General features: G+C 43.1%; 1 protein-coding gene across 1 annotated transcript in view; it reads left to right on the top strand.

The window, feature by feature from the left end:
• Window positions 1-24,193, top strand: part of zfhx3b (zinc finger homeobox 3b) — a gene marked incomplete at both ends in the record, with an annotated part of 122,956 nt that overhangs the window by 91,545 nt on the left and 7,218 nt on the right. Inside the window, 5 exons of the mRNA XM_080729776.1 lie at window positions 983-1,090; window positions 15,170-15,303; window positions 17,067-17,267; window positions 21,341-21,464; window positions 22,473-24,067. Coding sequence (XP_080585902.1) covers window positions 983-1,090; window positions 15,170-15,303; window positions 17,067-17,267; window positions 21,341-21,464; window positions 22,473-24,067 — 2,162 coding nt within the window. The remainder of the gene's footprint in view (window positions 1-982; window positions 1,091-15,169; window positions 15,304-17,066; window positions 17,268-21,340; window positions 21,465-22,472; window positions 24,068-24,193) is intronic.

Here is a 24,193-nt window from a genome sequence, read left to right on the forward strand (position 1 = left end):
GTGTGTGTGTGTGTGTGTGTGTGTGTGTGTGTGTGTGTGTGTGTGTGTGTGTGTGTGTGTGTGTGTGTGTGTGTGTGTGTGTGTGTGTGTGTGTGTGTGTGTGTGTGTGTGTGTGTGTGTGTGTTCCTCTATATGAGGCAGCAAGCGAGACTGTGCATGTGTGTGTATTCGTGTGTGAAGGAGAGAGACAGAGACAGAGAGAGAGAAAGAGAGAGAGAGAGAGAGATACGGTGTGTGTGTGTGTGTGTGTGTGTGTGTGCGCGTGTGCGTGCGTGTGCGTGCGTGTGCGTGCGTACGTGTGTGTGTGTAAGAGATAGAGAGAGAGGTGGAATGAGAGATAGATAGAGGTCTGTCTGGCATAGTGGCATAAGGTCTTTCTCTAGAAACATGCCACTCGCACAATTATTTTTCCTCTCTGCATACTTCAAACCGCTTTGGAAAATGTGTGTATGTATTCACCACATGTGTGTGGTTTTCTGTAGTTTTGTCCATATTAAACACAGGAAGCCATAAAGATATTTGTGTCATGGTCTTGAATAAATGAAGAATTATAACTTCTGGGCACCTCTCAAAATGTATTATTATTATTATCATTATGCTATTCTGCATTTACATTGTATACACAGTAAAATCTTCAGTGGTAATTGACCCTTGCGTGGTCCATTTGGTTCCATTTGGACGCTGTCTGAGTAAAATTAACACTCAGAATTTTACCGTAGTATAAGACAATGTCTAATGTTTTATTATTATAATCAAACAGATTTTTCAAAATGCCTCGCTGGTGACCAGGCAGTGCGCGCGTGGGGGCAAGAAACCAGATCCCGCCCTCTTTTGTCTGCTAACCTTGTAACTGCGTGTCAGTGAATGTAATTGTTGCAGAGGAGCCTCCTATAGAAAAAAAACGCTCCCGTCCCTTTAAGTGCTTCCACCAATTCTGATAGCGGTGGTGATTTACATATCCCATCCTCTCCTCCCCCTCCAGGCGAGCTGAGCGAGGATGTGGAGGCTGCCAGTGAGCCCACCACAGACCAGGAGGACCAAACCAAAGACAGGGAGTGTGGGGGGGAGAAGGAGCTCTCCAAAGGGACAGGTAAGCCCAGGCTACATTTACACTGCACACATTTTAGGGAACACCGCCCTGAGGAGACACGAGGCACTGCACCTGATTTGTGTCTGTATAGCAGTGGTTCTCAACCTGTGGGTCGGGACCCCCTGGGGGGGTCGCCAAATTATTTTGGGAGGTCCCCAGATGATTAGCTCAATGTGCAACGTTGATTTCTCTCTCAACGTAAACAAACCAACATAAAATTTGAAGTGTATAGAGGTTTTATGCACATTTCTTAAGGGACAATTTAAGGACTTTTAAGAGCTTTTTTAATACCTCTAGAATTTAAAGTTAAACATTGGCCAAATTGTCAAATATTAGAGGCAGAAATTGCGAAAATAGCCGATCTACATGCTCACAACACCTCGCATTGCGAGGCGTTGTGAGCATGTAGATCTTCTATGTAGATCTGCTATTTTCACAATAGCAGATTATACAAAATGTAATGCCTCAATTCTTTGTGCTTGTCAGGGTGGGGGGGATCCCCAGTTAAAATATGATTAATTTGGGGGTCGCGGCCTGAAAAGGTTGAGAAACACTGCTGTATAGCAGCAGGCCTTTTATCTAATGTAATTATACACATTTTATCAAAACATATTGAGAGTCCCTTTTTAGTAATAAGGCTCCCTCAGAACTCCACAAATCCAATTCTATATATTTTTGTTAAAGGCTGCTGTTTCCTGCTGTGGGTTTCCACTCATCAAATCCCATCAGATCACTGAGGCTAAATTGTCAATTTAGATAATCTGGTCAGGTGACACGTGACTCATGTTTTGTCTGCTTTTAGTGGGGAATACAGAAATAGGGCCACCTCATGTGTACAACACACATGTGATAGGACTGGTCTGTCCCAACTTAACCACACACATGCACATGCACATGCACATGCACATGCACATGCACATGCACACGCACACGCACACGCACACGCACACGCACAACGCACACGCACAGGCGCAATATATTCAATTATTGTTTGTGACAGAAACCCACCTATGTTAAGTGTCATTAGATGGTAATTAACCAAAACATTTTCAAAACCGATAGGCTATCTAGAAGCAATAATTTAATTTTGCTCATGTAGCTTATTATTCAAGAAGCATTTTTTATATTATATATCAAATTGACAACATTCTAATGTATTTTTTAATATATAATATTTTTGACAAAATTGATTTGCCTGATTAATCACTTAATCTTGAATTACACTTTGTTGTACAATGGTGGTAATATCAGAAATATCTGATGAACAACATTCAAATTTTATTTTTAATCGAGGCAAAAGTTTGAAATAGTCGATATTGATTGATGTTGATATTGATTTGAAGTTAAACTGGCCAGCCCTACTGCTGGCCAATATAATGAACGCACGCACGCACGCACGCACGCACGCACGCACGCACGCACGCACCCTAACACACACACACACACACACGCACGCACCCTAACACACACACACACACACACACACACACACACACACACACACACACACACACACACACACACACACACACACACACACACACACACACACACACACACACACACACACACACACATGGTCTTCTCCATGGTCTATTGTAATAACATGTGCTGGTGTTGGTTTCCATGGAGGGAGTGGGCCTAAAGATGAAGGGAGGAGACATTTCCCTTTTGGCTTACCTTAGAACAAGCCATGATTGACGTGTGTTAACATACGTGTTGCACATGTACGTTAACGCTTGTGAATATTTGGCAGTAGTAATAACAGCGCATAGAAGTAGTGTCTATTTTTCACTACAGTGACATAAGCAGTTTAAAATAAAATAAAAGTAGCAGATCTACAAGCTCACAACAGGTCACATCAGGACACATTATGAGCTTGTAGATTCGCTGTCTTTTGTTGCTGTTTTTGAAATAAATGCTTAAATGGTTAATGCATTGAGAGTTCAAACAATAGGTCTTGACTTATTCTGAATCTCAAACCCTTTGCCTCATATAATTAGAATGAATATTATTGTTGAATAATAATGCTTAATAGAATTATTGGCTACAGCAAGAGCTAGTCAAAGCAGTAGTAATGACAGTGTTAGTAGTGGTCGAATTGTTGGTTGTTGGAGTAATAGTAACAATAGAACCAAGGTGGACAGTAATATTATGTCTATATTTGTCTAGAGACATAGCTGATAAAGCAAGGGTGTTTCCCAGTGTCTTGTCAGGACTTATGGAGGTGTTTACTGTATACCATCTTTTAATAAAGTGGTTCTCAAACAAATTAATATGTATTAGGTGGTGGACCCTCAACTGAAAAGATTTAGTGTCAGGGACCCCCCCAGAAGAGAAGATCTTTGTACTGTGCTATTTGTTGTATGATGAATATTGGGATTAAATAGAACTGTCATTGTGGGAGTAAGATTCTTAGGTCCAATGAAATGTAATACTCAAATCTTATTTTTCCACAATGCTACAAGTGATCAAAATTAAATATTAGTAGTTTTCCTTGTTATTCTAAAGGATGAATTGTATATCTCTCCAACAGTAAAACAATGCTGACAGTTAAGACATTCCTTGGAAGGACATTCCTTATGCAATGCTACGAGTTCTGATAATTCTGACACGTAACAGTTGCAGGCCTGGATATGCTGTGTCTCACTTGTCAAACTCCCCCTGTTACTGAAGCAAGTTTTGATTTACACGAGTCAGGTTAAAAGCTGGAAAACAATTCAGACCTTTTTCATACCTAAGATTTCTCTTTTTTTCAAAGTACAGCAAAAAAGAGAGAAAAAAAGAAGAAGTTCATCACACTGTTTGAAGCCCTGCCTTTGTAAAATGTCTTTGATTTTAGAAAGTTCTATTTTAAATGAGGCTGAGTTGTTTGTGCTCCTTGAAAGGGCGACACTCCTCTTTGATGGGAAGAAATAATGATATGCATGCCTGCCTGAATATGGCTAAAAGTATATTTTAGCACATCAAAATAAAGCACTTTAAAAAGCATTAAAATGAGCTGGCCGATTAATAATTCACTCATACCTGTGGTGCTCAGGAAGAAGACGGCTCGCATTAGGAGTCCTCTTTTTTGAAAGGCATGCGATTTGATACAAGCGTATTCAGTTCCTTTCCCTACCCTCTGTCAGTCGCTAATCACCAAATAAGTGTGTTTCTGTGTTTTCACAAAGGAGAGATGTGCTTGCATATGAAAAATTTACAGCTTCCCAGCAGCTTATTAGAAACGCTTAGTTAAAAATAGCGTGTGCATTAGGGAACCAGGTCTGGAGTTCTGTTTGATGTCAGTGAAAAGGTGGGTGGGTTGGAGGCTGGGGTAGGGGTGCAGAGGAGGGGGCAAGATTGTGCTGTCAGCTAAAGGTACAGCAGACTGACTCTGCTTAATGGAAGGAACCCTTTTTTTATACTTTTAACATTGTTATGATTGATGGACACAGTGGCCATTCAAAGGAACTGCACCTTACTGTATCTTCTTTGTAGAAGGGGGGTGGGGGGCAGTAGGAAAATCCCAGCATGCATTTGGTAAACAGGGGAGCTTTTGTTTTGGTTGATGATTGTCTGAACAGTCTGCCTGATAGACACACTGATATGTGTGTATGCTACACTCCTGGTGTACAGGCAGGCGTCAGCGCTAACCTGCTATTTAAATAAGTGTCTGAAAGGTGCTCAGCCTTGCGCTGTCTGATGTTGAGCTGCTTCTATGGTCCGTCATTAGAAGTGTTGAAGTGTTCCCTCTCATCCTTGTCATGCCACTATTGGAACAGAGCGCCGCAACATTGTTCCTTTACAAATGACAGTCACTGTCATACAGGCGGAATTAGCGAGCACAGAAGAAAGGCTTTTCTCCCCTTCCTTTTCCTTTTTAAAGCCACTGTCAATCTTAGTGTTCTTCTTTCTGGTGCCAGAGCTCCTCTGTATTCATTAAAATCATTTAGAAATACATCAGATTGCCTATGTAAAATGCACATGTATTCCACATGTCACATCTTGAGAGATGGCTTCATTATTCTGTTGCTTTTCATTTCCCTCAAAGAGCAGACATGTGCACAAATACTTGCATGCAAACATGCACAATAGCTTTGCACACAGACTACAGATAATATGCATAGCAGCTGTTTCATAATTATATATCATCAGAGAGAGAAGGGCGGAAGAGAAAGATGTAAAGCTGCAATTTTAGGCCGAATACAAAAATCCTTACTTGTTTGAACAATAAAGTTTGCGTTGGCTTTGCAGTAATCCAAGGAGCCATTTATAAAGTTAGGAATAAAATATTTATACATGGCCAGCCGTGGGAGGGTTCTGCTGAGAGAGGGGATCCATACTTTTATTAAAGCAGGTGGTGTATTAATGCAACGACTGAATGCATATAGGGATGCAATGAGGGCAAAGATGTGGGGCTGGTGAGTGTACGCAGTACAATCCTCAGTGTCAATTTATCTCATACAGTAGAGTGTATAAATCTAACCAAGTGGACCTGTAACGATCCAGATGTTGAGGAGAGGGTGAAGCAAAGAGAGAAGAGGGAGTGGAATTGTTAACACACTTAAGGACATAGTGGCAAAGCCTCGATGTGATTTGACATGTTTAACATAAATGTATGGTAAGGGTTGGTGGTAGGGTGAGCATTTCTCTGCAAATGAGCTTCATGTATAATTCCTATTCCTATTCCATGGCTCTTGTCCTGCTTTTCACATTATAGAAGTAGGACTGAGAGAAGGCTGGGAAAATGATATTGCTACACGGGTCATTCACCTTCTGCCACTAGCAAAGCACCCAATAATTGATTCCTTTCAATACCCTATGTCTAGAAGACTCATTGATTAAATGACTGTGAAGTAGCTGGATGTTTGATGCGTGTCCATATCTCTGTGTGTGTGTGTGTGTGTGTGTGTGTGTGTGTGTGTGTGTGTGTGTGTGTGTGTGTGTGTGTGTGTGTGTGTGTGTGTGTGTGTGTGTGTGTGTGTGTGTGTGTGTGTGCGCACGCGCGTTGTGCGTGTGTGCGAGCATGTTCTTTCGTGCTTGCCTGTTGGAATGTCTGTTACAGACAGAAGATGTGCGCCTTTGTGTTTGTTGTCTGTTGATGTCAGAGCCTGTCTGTTTGATGAACATGAAGTTTAGCACCCCCTAGATGCAGCAGGGAGACATTGCTTACTGTGCTCACATACTCTGCTAGACCCTGTGGTCAGTGTTGTGCTGATAATCAGATGGCAACACTGGAATGGACAAGACAACTACTGGTATTTGTTGCAGAAACTACAGTAATCCTAAAGATAGGTTTATGTCTAGTAATTACAGGTCTAGACTGAATTCTAACAACAATGTGGTTGAAGACTAAAAATAAATAAATCCAATAAACATAATAATACTATTAAGTATCTGAAGATGACAATCTCTGTTATAGATAATTTCTTAAAATAATACATATTTTAGTATAATAAATAATGTAAATGCTAGTTTTATACTCCACATGGCAACCAGTATACATAACATACATTGTAATGTTGATTTGTTATGGCTGTTAAGCGGTATCACATGAAGTCAGCGGAGAGTAGTAAAAATGTTTACATATTCATATCATGTCCTTTGAGCACTTGTCATCCCTCAAATTATAACTCTTTTTGTCTTTGAAGATAATAGATCATAAATTGTTCTTGTTTGCGAGCCAACTCCCTGAAAGCCCACGTGTTTATGAGTTTTACCACCGGTAGTCTAATGGGCCTGGGTTATGGCTGCATCTGGGAGTGTCCTCTAAAGGTGAACACCACGTCAGCCTTCTGTTCCACCGCCTGAAGATTAATAACCCTGCCACTAATTAATATCTCCTTTTAATTTCTTCATTTAAAATGTGCCTTCACTGCACCCATGCCTTTAGGCCTGTGCAATATTCGCTCTCCCTCCTACACACACTCTCTCGCTCTCTCTCTCTCGCTCTCTCTCTCTCTCTCTCTCTCTCTCTCTCTCTCTCTCTCTCTCTCTCCCTGTCTGTCTGTCTGTCTTTTTGCATTTTCATGTAACTATTGTTTAAATTAATTTAATATAGGCAGACCTTCACACCAAGGATAGGGAGAAATGATTCAATATTGAGCTTTAATATGAAGTGCTCGGTATGAGGCCTTGGTTGTAATGTTCTTTATTTGAAATTAATTGATGCAAAGTAATTACCTGAGGAATAGGTGGTGAAATAGAACACAGCCCTTTGTCGCTCAAGGCTGTAGATTAAAAAGCGTGGACACAAATGGGAAGAAGAAAAGATAATATTAGGTTATTGCCAGCATATGTATTAAAGGTGAATGAGTTGAGTTGAAATTTTCTCTCGGTACTAATGGTGAAATTGCTGAGTTTGTGCGTGCGTGCGTGCGTGCATTCCCAAATGTCATGTGGAACATGAGGAAGATGTTAGCAGCCCTCTGTCATGTGTACACAGTTTATTGAAGGTAGAAAGGAAGGAGACATTCTGGACAGGGCTAGAGAAATTCCAATTCTACAACAGTGTATAGTGTAATATGAGCCTACACTGCAAAATCCTGTTGTAGGAATGGGAAGGAAGTGGCTTTTCTAGTTTAGGGTTGTGGCAGAAAGACCATGCAGCCTGCCTGCCATGGACGGAGCCTATAGCCTACTGTGGTTTATTGTATTTACGACCGGAGGTTTGAGGCTGCCAATGCGAAACGTGGTCACTCAGAATGAGGGCCTGGGATTTAAGAGATGGCAATGACCTCATAGTTCTCTCTCCTGGGCCTGTCCGGGGAGAGAGTCCCTCTCCAACAGTTGGCCATCGTGTGCCAGTGGGTATGGGATTCTATTGCCTTGCACACCTTCTTGTCCAGGGGCAGCCGTTCAGGAGGTGGTGCGGCCAATTGGGAACCTGGTTCGATCCCAGACTCCTTAGAGTCAAAGTGTCCTTGATCGCTCCCAGTGTGCTGTTCAATAGTTGCCCACACTCCTCGTAATAGTTGGAATGTACTGTACTTGGCCCATACCGCAACAACAACTAAAGCGGGCACAGTTGTTGATTATTATTTGTTGCAGTAGTATTGTTCCTCAAACCATTATTACCTTATAGTGTACCCCAGGGGTCTTCAACGTTTTCAGTCCAAGGACCCCTTAGTTGAGAGAGAGATGAAGCAGGGACCCCCACTACATATTGTATAAAATTGAGTTTTTCATGGATTTCTTGACAGCTAAGACTTGTTTGAAAGCACTGTCATCATGTTGGAGTAATATGTATTTTCAGACATTTAATCATTAAGCTTGTAGATCTGCTATTTTTGGGTAATGTTCCACTCAGAATAGGGATGCTAGGGTTCAAGTGGTTTATATAAAACATGATCCGATCACACAAAGATTTGGCGCCCCCCTGTAGTAACTCTGAGGACCCCCTGGGGGTCCCGGACCCCCTGTTGAAGACCCCTGCCTTATAGTGTACCCAATTAGCCCCATCGTCCACAATATGGATACCTCTTCACATGGTCAAAGTAGATGACCTGGACATTTTCAATGGTCGGAGGACCTGTTGTGTTAATTCAGTCTGTCTCGTGTCGGTCACTCTCCAGCTGCCATCTTTTTTCCTCTTGAAAGCACAACAAGGCTGTGATTGCTCCAGAGACCTGGGCAGTGTGCTGACAGCCCCTTTCCTGTCTGAGTAATGCAGCCCAGCTACGGGAGGTGAGACAAGGTGCCAAAGTCCAATTCACTTACGGGACTCGACAGCACAAAAGCCCCTGGTTTACGGAAAAGGGCTATGAATTAATAATCACCTAATTGACTCGTACATTTTTTACCCTCTGCTACTTTGCCTTTTGTGCTTTCAGATGAAAGCCTGGTCTGTGTATCTGTCAGGAGAGGTTTGGTGTTGTTGGGAAGGCAATGTAGGAGAGGTCAATGTCACAGACAGGCACTGTGACAGTGTCCTGACAGACACTAATGTCACTGAGGGACCCGTGGTATTCTGTCTAAACTTAAAGGATGTGGACTAACGTCACTAATGGGACTAACACGACCCTCAGTGTGTAATGGACTTTCCTGGCGGGTGACAGTAGAATTTCGTGAAAGAAAAATAGGAAGAAAACAGAAACCTACGTTAATTTATAACATATTATCTTTTATATTGTTATTATTATATTAAAGGAGCAAAAAAAACGACTTATTTTATATCAATTGCACACCCCATGAAGCCTTGAACTCATAGATTTGTGTGTGCCAAAAATGTCATTACCATCTCCTACCGGCTAATGTATCTGGCTTCATGGGGTTTGCAATTGATAGAAAATAAGTACGTTTTGGGTGTGAACCACTCCTTTAAGCCAGAGTTCACCTCTGGACTGGACCAGTCATGTTGTCTGTGCTCTTGTGATGGCAAAGTTGTCCTTGTGTGGAGGCCAGTGCTCGTGTATTACTGTAGTAGTCCCAGGAGAGGCATAACCCCCTCCGTCAGGACCCAGTGTTCTGGTCATGGGCCCTGCTAATAGATTTGGTATAGGCTCAAGTGCACACCCATGTTCTGATAGCAGCCCGGTCGCGCCATGTTAGAAAAGAAAAAAAAATCACCCTGTTTTTATTGCCCTCTGTATTGGTTCTGGTATGTTCCCCAGCTGTACGGTGTGTTGCTCTCTTTTTTTTCCTCATCACACTTGACAAGGAAAAACAGGATACAGTAGCTGGGTGTTAGGCACGGGGTTGGGGACAGAAGTGGGTTTTGGGATTCTTGAGAGGGAGCGATTGATCAGATTTATGGACTCCTAACTGGCCATGACAAGGAAAGACATGCGCTCTGGGTAAGCCTCACCGTCTCTCTCTCTCACTTTCCCTCTCCCACTCTCATAAACACAAACACACACACACACACACACACACACACACACACACACACGCACGCACGCACGCACACACACACACACACACACACACACGCACACGCACACGCACACACCTGGCCCTCCTGCTGCACTATAGCTCTACATCCCCTTCAAGTAAAACAACTGCTCATTTTAGCTCTTTCGTGTTAATTGAATGTTAATTTAGAGACTTCCACACTCTCTAATCACCCATTTTTTTTTTATCTCACTCATCATTTAGGCTGAGATGAAGCTTGTGTTTGCTTACTCCATGTTTACTATGCATTTGAGTTTGAGCAATTGATATACAGTATGTGAAGGCGTTCCACAGCAAATTCTGTCAATGTAGCTCTTTTACTACTGGCATTACAATTTTGGGCATGTCATAGGCAGACATTTTCAAACTAATTCATAAAAATAAAACTTTCCCAACTTTTCACATTTTCTACAATAGATCTACAGTACAAGCTCACAATGTGTCGTGATGTGACGCATTAGCTGTTAGCTATTTTTGCTATTCATTCTACGACCAAGTATACAGTACAGTACGGTAAATACAGGGCTTATGTGGTTACCTCTTTACCCTGTCAGAGTTAAATTAACCCACAACTTTTTTTCTATTTTTATACTTTTAGAGATAAAGTTACAATGTGACTGTGTAGGACCCTGGACTGGAAGCGGGGTACATTGCACATAGCTATTAGTGTCCCAGACATGGGCTTAATATTGATGGGCATAAAACGGATTCTATTAATGTGGTTGCCCTAACAGGGCATCATCTGGGAACAGATGTAGAGGTCAGCTCCATATATGGAGATCTAGGTGATGATCCAGTCATCTCCATGTATGGATATCCAGGGTTTGATCTTTCATGAGGTGATGTCACAACAATGTCACAATGTCAACAAACAGATCAGCAGCTATAGACATTGAGGCGCAATATTGATGCCCTTTTTCTCAGAGAGGGGAGTACATGAGTAAGTAAAAACAGGAGCGGAGCGAAGTGGAGTTGAGGAGCTGGAGTTGTAGGCAGAGGTGGAAGACGTTGCAAGGACAGTGGCATGACTGAGAGGTTAATGTCAGCGCGAATGGGAGGTTCCTTTTGTTTAACATTTCCTTTGTTTATTGGTGGATGTGTTTAATAGGATTGACTGTGACTGGACTCTAATAGGTCCTCCCTGGCTGATCCCAGTGTCTCTGGGAGATCCATGCTCTGTCCAAGGCCAAGGTCCCCCACTGGGTAATCAGCTCAGCTGCCTCCGTCCTGATTGGAGCTGACATTTTAATGTCTGGAGCCGGAGCGTGGTCAGCCCTGTTTAACCTGACCCCCGCCGCCTGCCCGCCCCTCCCCCACCGATGCCCCCTGTTCTCAATTTGCCCTTCCAGCACTGTACAAATCAGGCCAAATTTAACTCTTTATGGGCTCGTTAGAGGTCGGCAAGACACCTCCTTAAGTTTCACAGTGAATTCTTTCCACCGGCGGCGAGGCGCTGACTTACTTCCAGTCCACCATGCTGGCTCCTTTACGAGCTACAGCTTAGCTGGTTATTTCTGCTCAGCTGTGATGACCGCCTCTGTTTCATTTTGCGCTCCCACTCCCCCTCCCTCTCTCTGTCTCTATCTCTCTCTCTCTCTCTCTCTCTCTCTCTCTCTCTCTCTCATCCTCTCTTTCTCCTTGGCTTTTTATAAATCAGGGGTCTTCAACATTTTCACGCCAAGGACCCCTTAGTTGAGAGAGAGAGAGAGAGAGAGAGCGAGAGAGAGAGAGAGAGAGAGAGAGAGAGATGAAGCAGGGACCCTCACAACCTTTTCATAGATTCCATATATTTCCATCGTTTGACAGCACAATCATCAGTGTATTTTGGATTCATGTCAATTTGTGATTGACATGAATCAGATATTTAACCACTTGATTTAACCACTTGAGCCGCCATTACCTAATAAACATTTACTCTGTACTTAGTCTGCTTTTTTCCCCCTCTACACCAAACCTCTTTGCCGAAAATAGCCGATCTACAAGCGCACAACGCCTCGCAGCGCGAGCGCTTGTAGATCTGCTATTTTATTTTTGGCTACAGTTCTCAGAATATGGACACTAGGGTTCAAGTTGTTAATATAAAAAGGATTGGAAGATTTGGAGGACCCCCTGTAGTAACTCTGAGGACCCCCTAGGGGTCTCGGACACCCTGTTATAAATCATAGCAGTTCTCTTGGTTAGTTGAGCAAAAGCTGGTCTTGTGAGGCCTTGCCCAGTGGAGAAGGAGAGAGGAAAAAACAGGGTGTTGTAGGTTAAAAGAATTAGCTGTGTGATACGTCTTGCTGGCGAGTACTTGACCCCTGCACGGACTGTAGAGAAAGGAATTTTCGTCCGCGATGAGCAACTACCTGACAATTAACCCCTTTTTTACATCTCCACACACAACTCTTGACCACTAAAGCCTGACTGCTTCGTACACAATGGGTATATTTGGCTAAGCAGTAGTGCAATGCCCTATAGCTATTTTGACGAAATGTGCTATGTTTTATCAGATCTACACTAACTGAAAGCCTAGGATGTGGCAATATGCAATCTTATATATATTGTGTCTAAAACCATTGTTTCTCAACCAGTGGTGTACGGACCACAAGTGAGTGGTACATTTCATAATTGCAGGTGGTACATGGGAAAATGTTTAAAAATCTATCAAAAGTGTGTTTAATCTCTGATATTTCGTATACTAAATATAGATAGTTGTTGGTGAGGTGGGTTGGGTTGGTTCTTGAAGATACTTTGAAGCAGTGCCTCTCAAAGTGGATTCCAGGGACTCTCTAGGTGCAGGTCAGTGGTTCTCAAACTTGGGGTCGGGAATTATTTTGTGGGGTCCCCAGATGATTAGCTTAATGTCATTTTTTTCTCACTCAATGGTAAACAAACCAACACACAGTATACGTGTATACAGGGTATCTGCACATTTATTAAGTGACAATTTAAGGACTTTCAAGACAAATATTAAGTAAGCAAGAGGCGAACATCATGAAAATAGCCGATCTACTTGCTCACAACACCTCGCAACGCGAGGCATTGTGACCATGTAGATCTGCTATTTTCATAATATTTACCTGTGGAACCGAGTCACATCAAATGTAATACCTTCAATTCCAAGTGCTTGTCAGGGTGGGGTTCCCCAGTTCATATATGTTTATTTTGGGGGTCACAGCCTAAAAAACCAAATGGACCCTAACAGGTCCATTTGGTTCCATTTGTATACTGTCAGAGTAAGGGAAGACCTTTAAATGTAAAATGTTTGGGAACAACTGCTTTGAAGTATGCTAGTGGTCCAGAGCTCAAAGAAGGTCCAGAACCACAGTTAAAAGTATACACCGTTTGGTTTAGATGGCAGGAGGAGGTTAGTGTCTGTTAGTTCCATTGTCATAGTTCTAATACAGTTCAGTGGAGGAGGCTTGGCTGGTTGCACAAGTTCTAATTAAGTAGAGCAATGCACTGGTACTGACTTGCTGTGTAGGCACAAACAACAAGGGGATATTCATGCTATAATATTAATATTATGATAATATTCTGTTACTATATAGAGGTACCTTTTGTTGTTGCTTACATGAGCTGTTACTCAAGACACATACTGTATGCAAGCGTTTCATAGCGATGTAAGAGTTCGTTTGCTGTGTCTGCACTTGCTGTGCTCACTTGCTGTGTAAGCACAAATAATAGGGGGATATTCCAAGAATGGTCGGGCTGTAGGTCACCATTTCCACTAGGATTTCAGGATATTACCACAACAATTTGTAACGCTCTAATTTCATTTCATCCTCAGCACATAGGAACCTGTATCTTTGGTTAACGGGTTAATCTGAAATGTTCTTTTGGTCATCCACTGGTCATGAATGCCTGGGAATAAATAGAATAAATACAGGATTCTTCCTCAGCAGGTTTTCAATTTGCTTACGCTGACTGATTGCTAGAATTATGTACAGTAACAAGCTGGTTGAAAATAAAGACAGTGTTTACTGTAAACCTTATGAAGAGAGTGTACTGTTTAGATTTTCTTGTTGGCTTGTCTTATCGCTGTCAGGGTCACTTTATTATAATAATATTGTTACTATATATAGGCACCTTTTGTTGCCGTTTGCATGAGCTCAGAAGACGTAAATGAGCTGTTACTCAAGACACATGAGCATCACATAGTGTATGCAAGCGTTTCATACCAATATTTAGAGCAGCGGAGAACACAAGGACAAATAATTATAGAGGGGGAAAAAAGTGTTTTATATTTATCATTTTAATCAAACCCTGGATATCCATACATGGAGATGACTGAATGAATCATCACCTAGATCTCCTTATATGTAGCTGGTCAATACCTCTACATCTGACCTCACATACTCCATATATGGATATAGCTGACCTGTTCTGACATCTCAGTGATGACTCGACCAGCTCAGCAGAAGGGTATGCGTGCCAAAGCAGGCATGTGCACGCGCCCATGTGCGCGATCGCCCTTCTCGCCCTTAGGGCGTCTTACTGGTTTAAAATAGTGAAAATAGCCGATCTACAAGCACAACGGCGCTGTGTGCTTGTAGATCTGCTATTTTCACTAGTTTTGTGCGACAGTCTTGTATGATGAAGCAGGGCTTTACTTTACAAAAAAAACATACACATTTGAAACTTGGAGATACAAGGTTTTTGGCTTGTATGGCTTTACCATAGTGCTGTCTGATGAGATAGAAAGGGGATGTGTGCCTCTTTTCAAGTCTGGTGAAGCCCTCAGATATGGAACCCACGGCAGAGTGAAACGTAAACCTGCTCAACCTGGCAAACTAATGTTTTGATTAGCTGTCTGTGCCGCTGTCTGATGTCCATACGATCCAACATTGGGAGAGACGGCGTGTCAAAGCGCGTTGGCTGTATGTCCCTCAGCAGTGGCAAGTAAAAAGACTGTGGTGATTCGGGGGGAGTGTCAGGAGTTAGCTGATCAACAGTTTCCTGTTAAATACACTTATATCACATTTTAAGAGAGACGGTTCAAAGCCCTTCATCCACAGTGTTATTGATTGACCTCTTCCAAGGGTGATAAGTCCTCACCTTGTCTTGACATGTCTGCATTTCTGTCTTTTTTCTCCTGTGTTCGTGTGTGTGTGTGTGTGTGTGTGTGTGTGTGTGTGTGTGTGTGTGTGTGTGTGTGTGTGTGTGTGTGTGTGTGTGTGTGTGTGTGTGTGTGCGTGCGCGTGCATATGTGTTGTTTAGCAGTGTCCAGCCATTTGGAAAGGGACCAGACAGATTCACCGGTCCCCTCTAAAAGGCCCTCTTCGCGGTCAGAGACCTCAGAGAGCCCCCTCTCCTCCAAGCGTCCTCGGACGGCTGACAAAGGTGCTGCGGAGCAGGTGAGAGGACTATGAAAGATTCTACTGAATTCTGAAGAAATTAGCACCTTAAGTTGTCCATAAATCTGCTTCTCTAGCTCTTTGAATTTGGGATTTTTCTCCCCCCCCTCCCCCCTTTTGGCTTATCAAAGAAGGTTATCGCATCCTCAATTACTCTGCCCTCATTACAAGCCTTTAAACTTACACGTCTGATAAGAACAGGAATGTGAAGACGACGTGCTTCTTAACATTTTTTAGACATCTGAAAATGAAGCAGACCTTTATTACATTATGCATGTATTCTTTTTTTCTCTCTTTTTTTTTCAAAAATCTCCTTAAAATGAGTTTTGCCCTGTCTGCTGCAGTTGCACTGCAAATTGTGCAAAAGGTGGAAAATCAATATAGCATTTGACAGATGAGAGCACTTTGAAGTGTGTGCCAAGACTCAGTGGTGCACAGTATTACCCACTGGTCTGTGATCAGAGGGACCGGGCTGCTGGAGGGGAGGGGAGGGGAGAGGGAGTCCATCTCTCCCCCCTGCAGGGGTGTCGCACCAAATTCTGGGCCCTGGGTACAAGGATTCATTGAAAAATAGCAGATCTACAAGCTCACAGCGCGCTGCAAGCTTTTAGATCTGCTATTTTTGAAAAATCGTGAAAATGTATGCAAGTCTTTGAAGTTTTTTTTAAAAACCTATGTTTCTGTCAGTGGTGCTCAAAACCTTTCACGTGAAGGACCCCCAAAATGATATGCATTTGGCCACGGACCCCCATCTCAAAATATTTAGTTCCAAGGACCCCCCAGAAGCAACATCTGAGTTACAAATGTTCGCTTAAAAAATACATAATATATTCAAAGATTTGCACACATTTTCAAGACTTTTCAAAAATAGCACATCTACAAGCTCGCAGCGCGGCACTCGGTGCCGCGCTGTGAGCTTGTAGATCTGCTATTTTTCAATAGTTAGTATATAGTATAAAATAATTAAGGCCCCTCCACCTTGGGCCCTAGTAACTCAGTCCCACTCCCCCCCCCCCTTGTGACGCCCCTGCTCCCCCCTGATCTGCAGCACCAAGTCCTCCCACTGAGCGAGGCCCACCATGCTCTTCTCCTCCTCATCCCACTAATCTCTCTCTGGATGTCATTTCTCCCTCTCCTTTCCAACCCAACATCAGAATCAGAATCAGCTTTATTGTCACCTCACAGGTTTACAGGTGTAGACAAGTGGGTGCAACATTTTTTGTTTTTGTTTTTCCCGGGAAAAGGGAAGAAGAATAGAGGTAGAAAGACGAGCAAGGAAAACAGGACAGAAACACGTCAGATAGAGCAGTGGTTCTCAACCTTTTCAGGCCGCGACCCCCCAAATAATCATATTTTAACTGGGGACCCCCCCACCCTGACGAGCACTAAGAGTTGAGGAATTACATTTTGTATAACACTGTTCTATTGTGAAAATAGCAGATCGGCTGTTTTCACAATTTCTGCCTCTAATATTTGACAATTTGGCCAATGTTTATTTTGTCATTTTAGAGGTATTACAAAGTCCCTAAATTGTCACTTTAGAAATGTGCATTTACCCTCTATACTCTTAAACTTTATGTCGGTTTGTTTACTATTGAGTGAGAAAACAATGTTTCACATTAAGTTAATCATCTGGGGACCCCCCAAAATAATTTGGAGACCCCCCTCTGGGGGTCCCGACCCACAGGTTGAGAACCACTGAGTGGGAGTGAAGAAAAAAGAAAATCATGTCCCTTTTTCTGCCCTTTCTCTCCTGTGCTCAGATGTACCAGTGCCCCTACTGCAAATTCACCAACACGGACCTGAACCGGCTCAGAATGCACGTGATGACGCAGCACTCTGTCCAGCCCATGTTCCGCTGCCCGCTCTGCCAGGACATGCTCAACAACAAGATCCACCTGCAGTTCCACCTCACACACCTCCACAGTGTGGCGCCCGACTGTGTGGAAAAGCTTATTGCAACGGTGAGTCATGAGTGTGTGTGTGGGCAGTGGGCAGATATGTCACACCAGATTCTGGGCCCTGGGTACAAGGATTCACTGCGGGCCCCCCATGAATGTTCTTCATAGGGGGGGGGGGGGGGGGCACTATAAATGAGCAGACACAATCGGAACTGGAACACCGTAAAATGGAAGCTGATAAATTGGTACTCTTTCCTGATTGCCTGAAAAGGTTCAACCCACCTGAAAATCTATTTTATGTTTATTAAAAACCTGGAGAAACACAGAGACTTCAGTTACTGAACAAACACTGTAAAACAATGATTACCGTCAGAATATCGTCGTTGTTGTGTGGAAACCTCGTATCTCTAAGTTTCAAATGTGTACGTTCTTTCGAGAAGTAAAGCCCTGCTTCATCGTACAAGGCCGTCCAACAAAATTAGTGAAAACAGCAGATCTACAAGCACACAACGCCTCGCGGTGCGAGGCGTTGTGTGCTTGCAGATTGGCCGTTTTCACTAGTTTAAATCATTTTTAAAATGATAAATGCAAAACTAACAGTTTTGGACATACAAGGTTTCCACCCGACACCGACGATATAGTGCTTTGGCATTGTTGTTTTAACCAAAAAATATGATTTACCCTAGATTTAAGTCTCCAATGTTGTCACACTGTACAGTTCTCATCATTCTTTTCTTTTTTTTCTTTTTACGTTTGTTTATTGGATTTTATCACTCCGGTCAATGTTCCACTTTTCAGAGACAGGGAAGCGGGAGGCATCCTCTGTTGTACCGTCTCATGCTGCTATTGTGTGCGTCTGTATTACATTTCAGCCTGTCAGAGTTCACCATAGTTAGCCGTAGTATGCCTGATTTATCGTCTGATTCTTTGTTGAACGTGTAGCATCCTAATACATTGTGAGCTTGCAGATCAGCTATTTTCGGCCACAAGGGCTCAGTCATGTGTGTTGTATCCTACACTCAATGACTCACTCTTAGCAGACCTCCCCCACCTCTTTCCCTGAACTGTCTCCCTGGCTCTAATGAAGGATGTCTCTCCTGTCTCCCATCCGCTAAATTGATGACATTTGAGCCTTTATCAAAACACAAAGGCTGCTGTTAATTGTGAAATGGCTGCAGGCCATCGCATTGACTTACTGGATGTCAGATACAGCGGAGCCTGCTAGATGTTGTTTGCCAGATTATTCTCCTCTCCTGCATGGCCCCTAATGGTGAGCCCTTTTCCCAGTCATAATCATAGTCAGTCTGGAGAAGGGGACAGATAATTTGGTTTTACATTTTACCTCCCAGTCAGTTTGTTGGTCCATTTCAATTCTTATCATTACTCTGATCACTTACGTGCTATTCAAAATACTACCAATATGAAAATATTTAAAAAATGGTGCTACAGCCGAATAAAAAATAAATAAGCAGTCCTTTCTTTTAATGAAATGCAACTTCAGGCAAGAGAAAAAGTTCGTATTGTAGACATACAAATCTCATGTGAAAAATGAATTCATTGATTATTACAGAAAGGTTAAGAAGCGTGACCGCCCAAAGCAAAAATCACTGTCTGAATGCTCTCAACTCTCCTTATACACAGCAAATATCTATTAAGTAATTACTTACAGTTAACTCTGAGAATGTACAAATGCATCATTAAATTAACACCCAGGAGCTTTTTTGTGCATAGTCTGACTCCTATGATGTTTAACTATCATTCCAAAAGATAGATTTATGCCAACCGTGATGCATTACAAGACCATGGCTGCCCTCTCTGCCCAGACAGAACACACCGCTTACTTTCTTTTAATCCTCATCGAGGGGAAATGAAACTGTATTTGCCCTGTTGTCTTGTAAATGACTGAACAAATGTTGATGTTTGTCCTGTCTAGCCCGCAGAGCTCAATAGCTGGCTGGGCGATCACTCAATAAAAGGTTCCCAGCGTTCTGTCTGCTACTAGACATCTTACCTTCCAAACAGGAAAGCAAATGGCAACCACATTAGTATGGAAGGAAAGCTCAATTTATTTATTTTATTTTTATAGAGATAGTAATGCACTGAGCCACTGCAAGAGGCACACGATAGAGCAGGAGAGGCAATATAATGCCCATTAAAGCCTGCATTTGTTTTTATAACTTGTGAATGTAGATGGAAATGTACTTTATCCCATTCATACTGTATGTCTAGCAAAGGAGTCAAATTCTGAAATAGGTGACTTTTATTTCATGCCATCCATGCATAAAGACGCACTCAGTCTCACCCTTCATTTATCCACCCTTTGCTCTCCCTCTCTCTCTCTTGCACCTCATCTCTCTCTCTCTCTCTCTCTCTCTCTCTCTCTCTCTCTCTCTCTCTCTCTCTCTCTCTCGCTGTCTCTCTCCCCCCACTCTGTCTAATTTTCTGTCTGTCTAAGATACTGTAGGGGTAATGAAAATAATTGTGCTTCATTAATTCCGAGTCTGGCTGGATGATAGCCATTTTGAACTATGTTTGCCAATTAGACTGTCCAAATTAAAAGTGACCTTGGGATACTCTCTGCTCCTGCTTCTCATCGCCTAATGAAACAGTTGTCGAGAAACAGTCCACTTTGTAATGTAAATCACCACCATGTTTTGTTTTTGTGGCTCTCTATGCCGGGCACATTCATTTTCCACTTTTCATTTGGAAGACAAATCAAACTGGAAGAAGGGAAACGGCTGGATATTTTCTGGTGCATTTCTGATTGCACTAATCGTAGTGATGAAATGGAATGTGTTTACTGTTCCACTTAACCTTCAAGCCCCTATACAGAGCCATTGTTGCCCTGTAGTTATGGGCCCTATTTGGGTATGACATAACAGGCTATATAGCATTGTATGTGTTCAGTATCACACTGCTCTACCGCATTCAAGTCCATGCAGAAATGTTCTATAAGCAATTAGCTGATTATGAGAGGCATAGTGTCATTTATTTTTAGCTCCATTTATGTGAAATAGGTGATCTACCCTAGGGTTCATGTGGTTAAGGTGACCCATCTTCTCATGGATGTACAATATAGAAAGGGATTGTGTCTGTGTGTGTGGGGGGAGAATTGAAATGCATCATGGGGAGTGAGGCTGATTTATTCTGTTTGGGGAGTTAATTGAAAGAAGGTGAAGCAGACAGAGGCCCCTCTCTCAGCCTTTTCCAATCTCAGCCAATCATTATTGTTAAATAGGAGTCAGTTAATGAGTGCATTTGATGAGTTGTCAAATTTTTTCGAGGTAAAAGAGGCCAACTGAGAGAGAAGCAGAAAGAAACCTGGCGTGGGGGTTGCAAGGATAAAGGGAGATTGCTGTCATTCACACATGATTGACTTCAACCTTTTGAGAGCAGAGAGAACCTGAGCACTTCTTGCCCATTTGAAATCAATATTAATTGCTCCTTGAAATGTTCCCATTAAAGTTGTAGAAACAATTAACGATATGTTTTTTCTTTTCTGCTTTCTGCTTTTCTTACTTTCTCATCTCATTTTGCACCTCTGCTTAACTTGGAACATCGTTCATTTAATTTATAAAAACAGCTCCCTGTGCTTTTGGATCCGACTTAAAATAAGATGGATAGTAGTTAGATTACCAGCAATGCATCAGTCTCCATTGGAAAGGGATGGCCTTCTTCAAGGAAGAATTATTTAATTAGGCTGTCTAATAAGCTTTTCAGTTGGCCAAGGTAGACCTTTCAGCCCATCTCACTAATTGGCTGCAGCAGAACTTACCAGCCTCATGACAAAACACAGGCAGTGATCAAAGTGCAAATTCCAGAGATTGCAAATAAAGTAAAATGTAATATTATTATATTATATATATATTTAAGTGTGTGTGTGTGTGTGTGTGTGTGTGTGTGTGTGTGTGTGTGTGTGCGCGCGCGCGCGTGTGTGTGTGTGTGTGTGTGTGTGTGTACAGTATTGGACAAAATACACTCACATTTATTTAACATTTTATGTGGTGTGAGATTGACTGAAATGTGGATTTTGTAAATGCACACAGTAGTTCTTTAGAATTGTATTTTTTTTTAAGATTATTTATTTTGAATTGAGACAATTATTAACACAAGTCTTCCCTTGTTTTGTTTTCTAGGTGACAGCAACTGAAGTGCTGCCAGCCAGTATGTTTATTCCTGTACCTGGCCCAGACAGAGAAGCCCAAAGCACCCCTCAGTCCACAGCCAACTCCAACTCAGAGGATACAAAGAAACACACTGGTCAGTATCTTGCAGTTATCAGAATAATTAATGATCACATTGTTCCTTACTTGAAGGTCGGGTGACATGGCCAAAACAGCTAATTATGGCTATCAAATTAGCCATTTTTTTTAATGATGTCATGTACCCCCATGTTAAATTACCCAATCAAATTAATTTATTGTAGTTACTGTACTGAAAGTAGTACTTTCTGTACAGTAACGGCAATACCTTAATTTGATTGGGCTAATATGGGGGGGAGGGGCGGAGTCGAGCATCCATATCATTATCTTTTGAAACTGCCTCAACAAAAGCTGTCCGAGGTGTGTTTCCGACTTTCAAAACCATCTTTAAAACTATCAGTTCTAGGGGTAAAAATTATACAGCATTCGCTATAAAATCAGTGGTTACCGGTAAAAAAATACAAGTCTTCTTCAAAAAAGGTGTCAGAGATTAGTTACGAGGGTCCAACACGCTTCTCCCCGTCCCTGAGACGGTTTTGTCGGCCATACCCTGCTGTCTCTTCCCCTAAACCTGACTGGAGCACCTGACCTAGAACGAGGGTCCAGCGATCTCCTCCTCCGCAGAGGAGGTCCGTGGCTCATACACTCTGTGTGTGTAGCCTGTGTGTGTGTGTGCTTTCGCGCGCGGGTGTGTGCGCGCGGGTGTGTGTATGTACACACACAAAATAGCCGTGCGGTGCTAGCCGCACCAAAAGCTAACAACAACGCATCACGTTGTGCGCGGCACCGCACGACGGACGAAGTATACACTCACTACTAACTGATACGGCCCGCCTCCTTTTCAGACTGTTTGGAGAAAGACCACGTGACCTACTGTATCATAATGTTAAACTTCTTTGGCTGTCATCCGGCCTTTAACAAAAGACCTGCCACTATTTTAATTATTACATAAAAGAGAAAAGAACAAGATTGAATCAGGTGAACTGAAATATATGCTCTGTCAAACACCTTTGCAAAAGTAGATGTATATTTAAATATTATTTCCTTCTGGTTTATTTGTTGACAGATGTATCTGATGCTGAGCCGGAGAAGGGAGTTTCACTTCCTACCGAAATATGTGACGCTCGTAAGTCACCTCTGGAGGATCATCCGTCAGGGAGGGAGGACGCCACAGGGTTCCTGTGTTGGAAGAAAGGCTGTAACCAAGTCTTCAAGTCATCCAACTCCCTCCAGATGCACTTCAACGAGGTTCACAACAAAAGGCCCCAGTTGCCTGTCTCGGATCGCCATGTCTACAAGTACCGTTGCAACCAGTGCAGTCTGGCCTTCAAGACTGTGGAGAAGCTGCAGCTCCACTCCCAGTACCATGTGATCAGAGCAGCGACCATGTGCTGTCTCTGCCAACGCAGCTTTAGGACGCTACAGGCCTTGAAGAAACATTTGGAGACTAGCCACTTGGAGCTGAGTGAAGCTGATATCCAGCAGCTTTACGGGGGCTTGTTGATGAATGGAGACCTCATGGCCTTGGGTGACCCATCACTTGGCGATGAGCATGCAGGCCTGGTAGAGGATGACAAGGAAGGAGAGGAAAGTGACCCAGAGGAAAAACAAAGCCCGACAGGCAGTGACTCTGGCTCGCTGCTGGAAGATTCTGGATCTGAACCCAAACGTGCTCTGCCGTTTAGAAAGGGCCCGAACTTCACTATGGAGAAGTTTTTGGATCCATCTCGTCCATTCAAATGTACTGTGTGTAAAGAATCCTTCACACAGAAGAATATTCTTCTAGTTCACTATAACTCTGTTTCCCACCTGCACAAGGTTAAGAGGGCCCTGCAGGAATCCACCACTGGTCAGCCTGAGCCTACCAGCAGCCCTGACAACAAGCCATTCAAGTGCAGCACTTGCAATGTGGCTTATAGCCAGAGTTCTACCTTGGAAATACACATGCGCTCTGTTCTACACCAGACCAAAGCACGGGCAGCCAAACTTGAGGCAGCAGGAGGGAGCACCAGCTCTGGGGGTGCTTCTGGACTGGCTGGCGGAGCATCTTGTATCAGCACTTCAACATCCAGCCCAAGCCCAGCAACTAACTCAATTTCTAGCGCTAGCAACCATAGCTCATCTGGGTCTCAGAATACACAGAGCATTCATGGGAGCAACCACATGACCCAATCTCACAGCATTGAAAACTTGGGTAACTCTTCAGTGAGCTGCCACCCCTCGCCCTCTGAGAACCACGATTCAAAAAAGAAGAAGTTTGCTGATATGTTGTCCGCTAGGGGACAGCAGCAGCAGCAGCAGCTCCAGCAGCAACAGCAGCTGGCTCAGGCCCAAGCCCAAGCTCAAGCCCAGCTTCAGCAAGAGCTACAACAGCAGGCTGCCCTCATCCAATCACAGCTCTTCAATCCAGCACTTCTACAGCACTTCCCCATGACAACTGATGCTCTTCTCCCTCAGCAGTTGCAACAGCAGTTGCTCTTCCCCTTCTACATCCCTGGCGCAGAATTCCAGCTAAACCCAGAGATAAACATTAATAGCTTGGCTGGCTCGTCCACTTCTTCGCTGCTGGAGGACTTAAAGAACTCTGCCCAGCAGGCCCAGCAGAGCTGCCTGCAGCAGCAGCTGATGCATCACCACCTTCAGCAACAGCATCAACAGCAACAGCAGCAGCAGCAGCAACATCAGCAGCAGCAGCAGCAACATCAGCAGCAGCAGCAGCAACAACAGCAGCAGCAGCAGCAGCAGCAACAACAACAACAACAACAACAACAACAGCAGCAACAACAA

The sequence above is a fragment of the Nannobrachium achirus genome (genome assembly GCF_963921795.1).
Source record: "Nannobrachium achirus genome assembly, chromosome: 7".
Classification (NCBI taxonomy): domain Eukaryota; kingdom Metazoa; phylum Chordata; class Actinopteri; order Myctophiformes; family Myctophidae; genus Nannobrachium; species Nannobrachium achirus.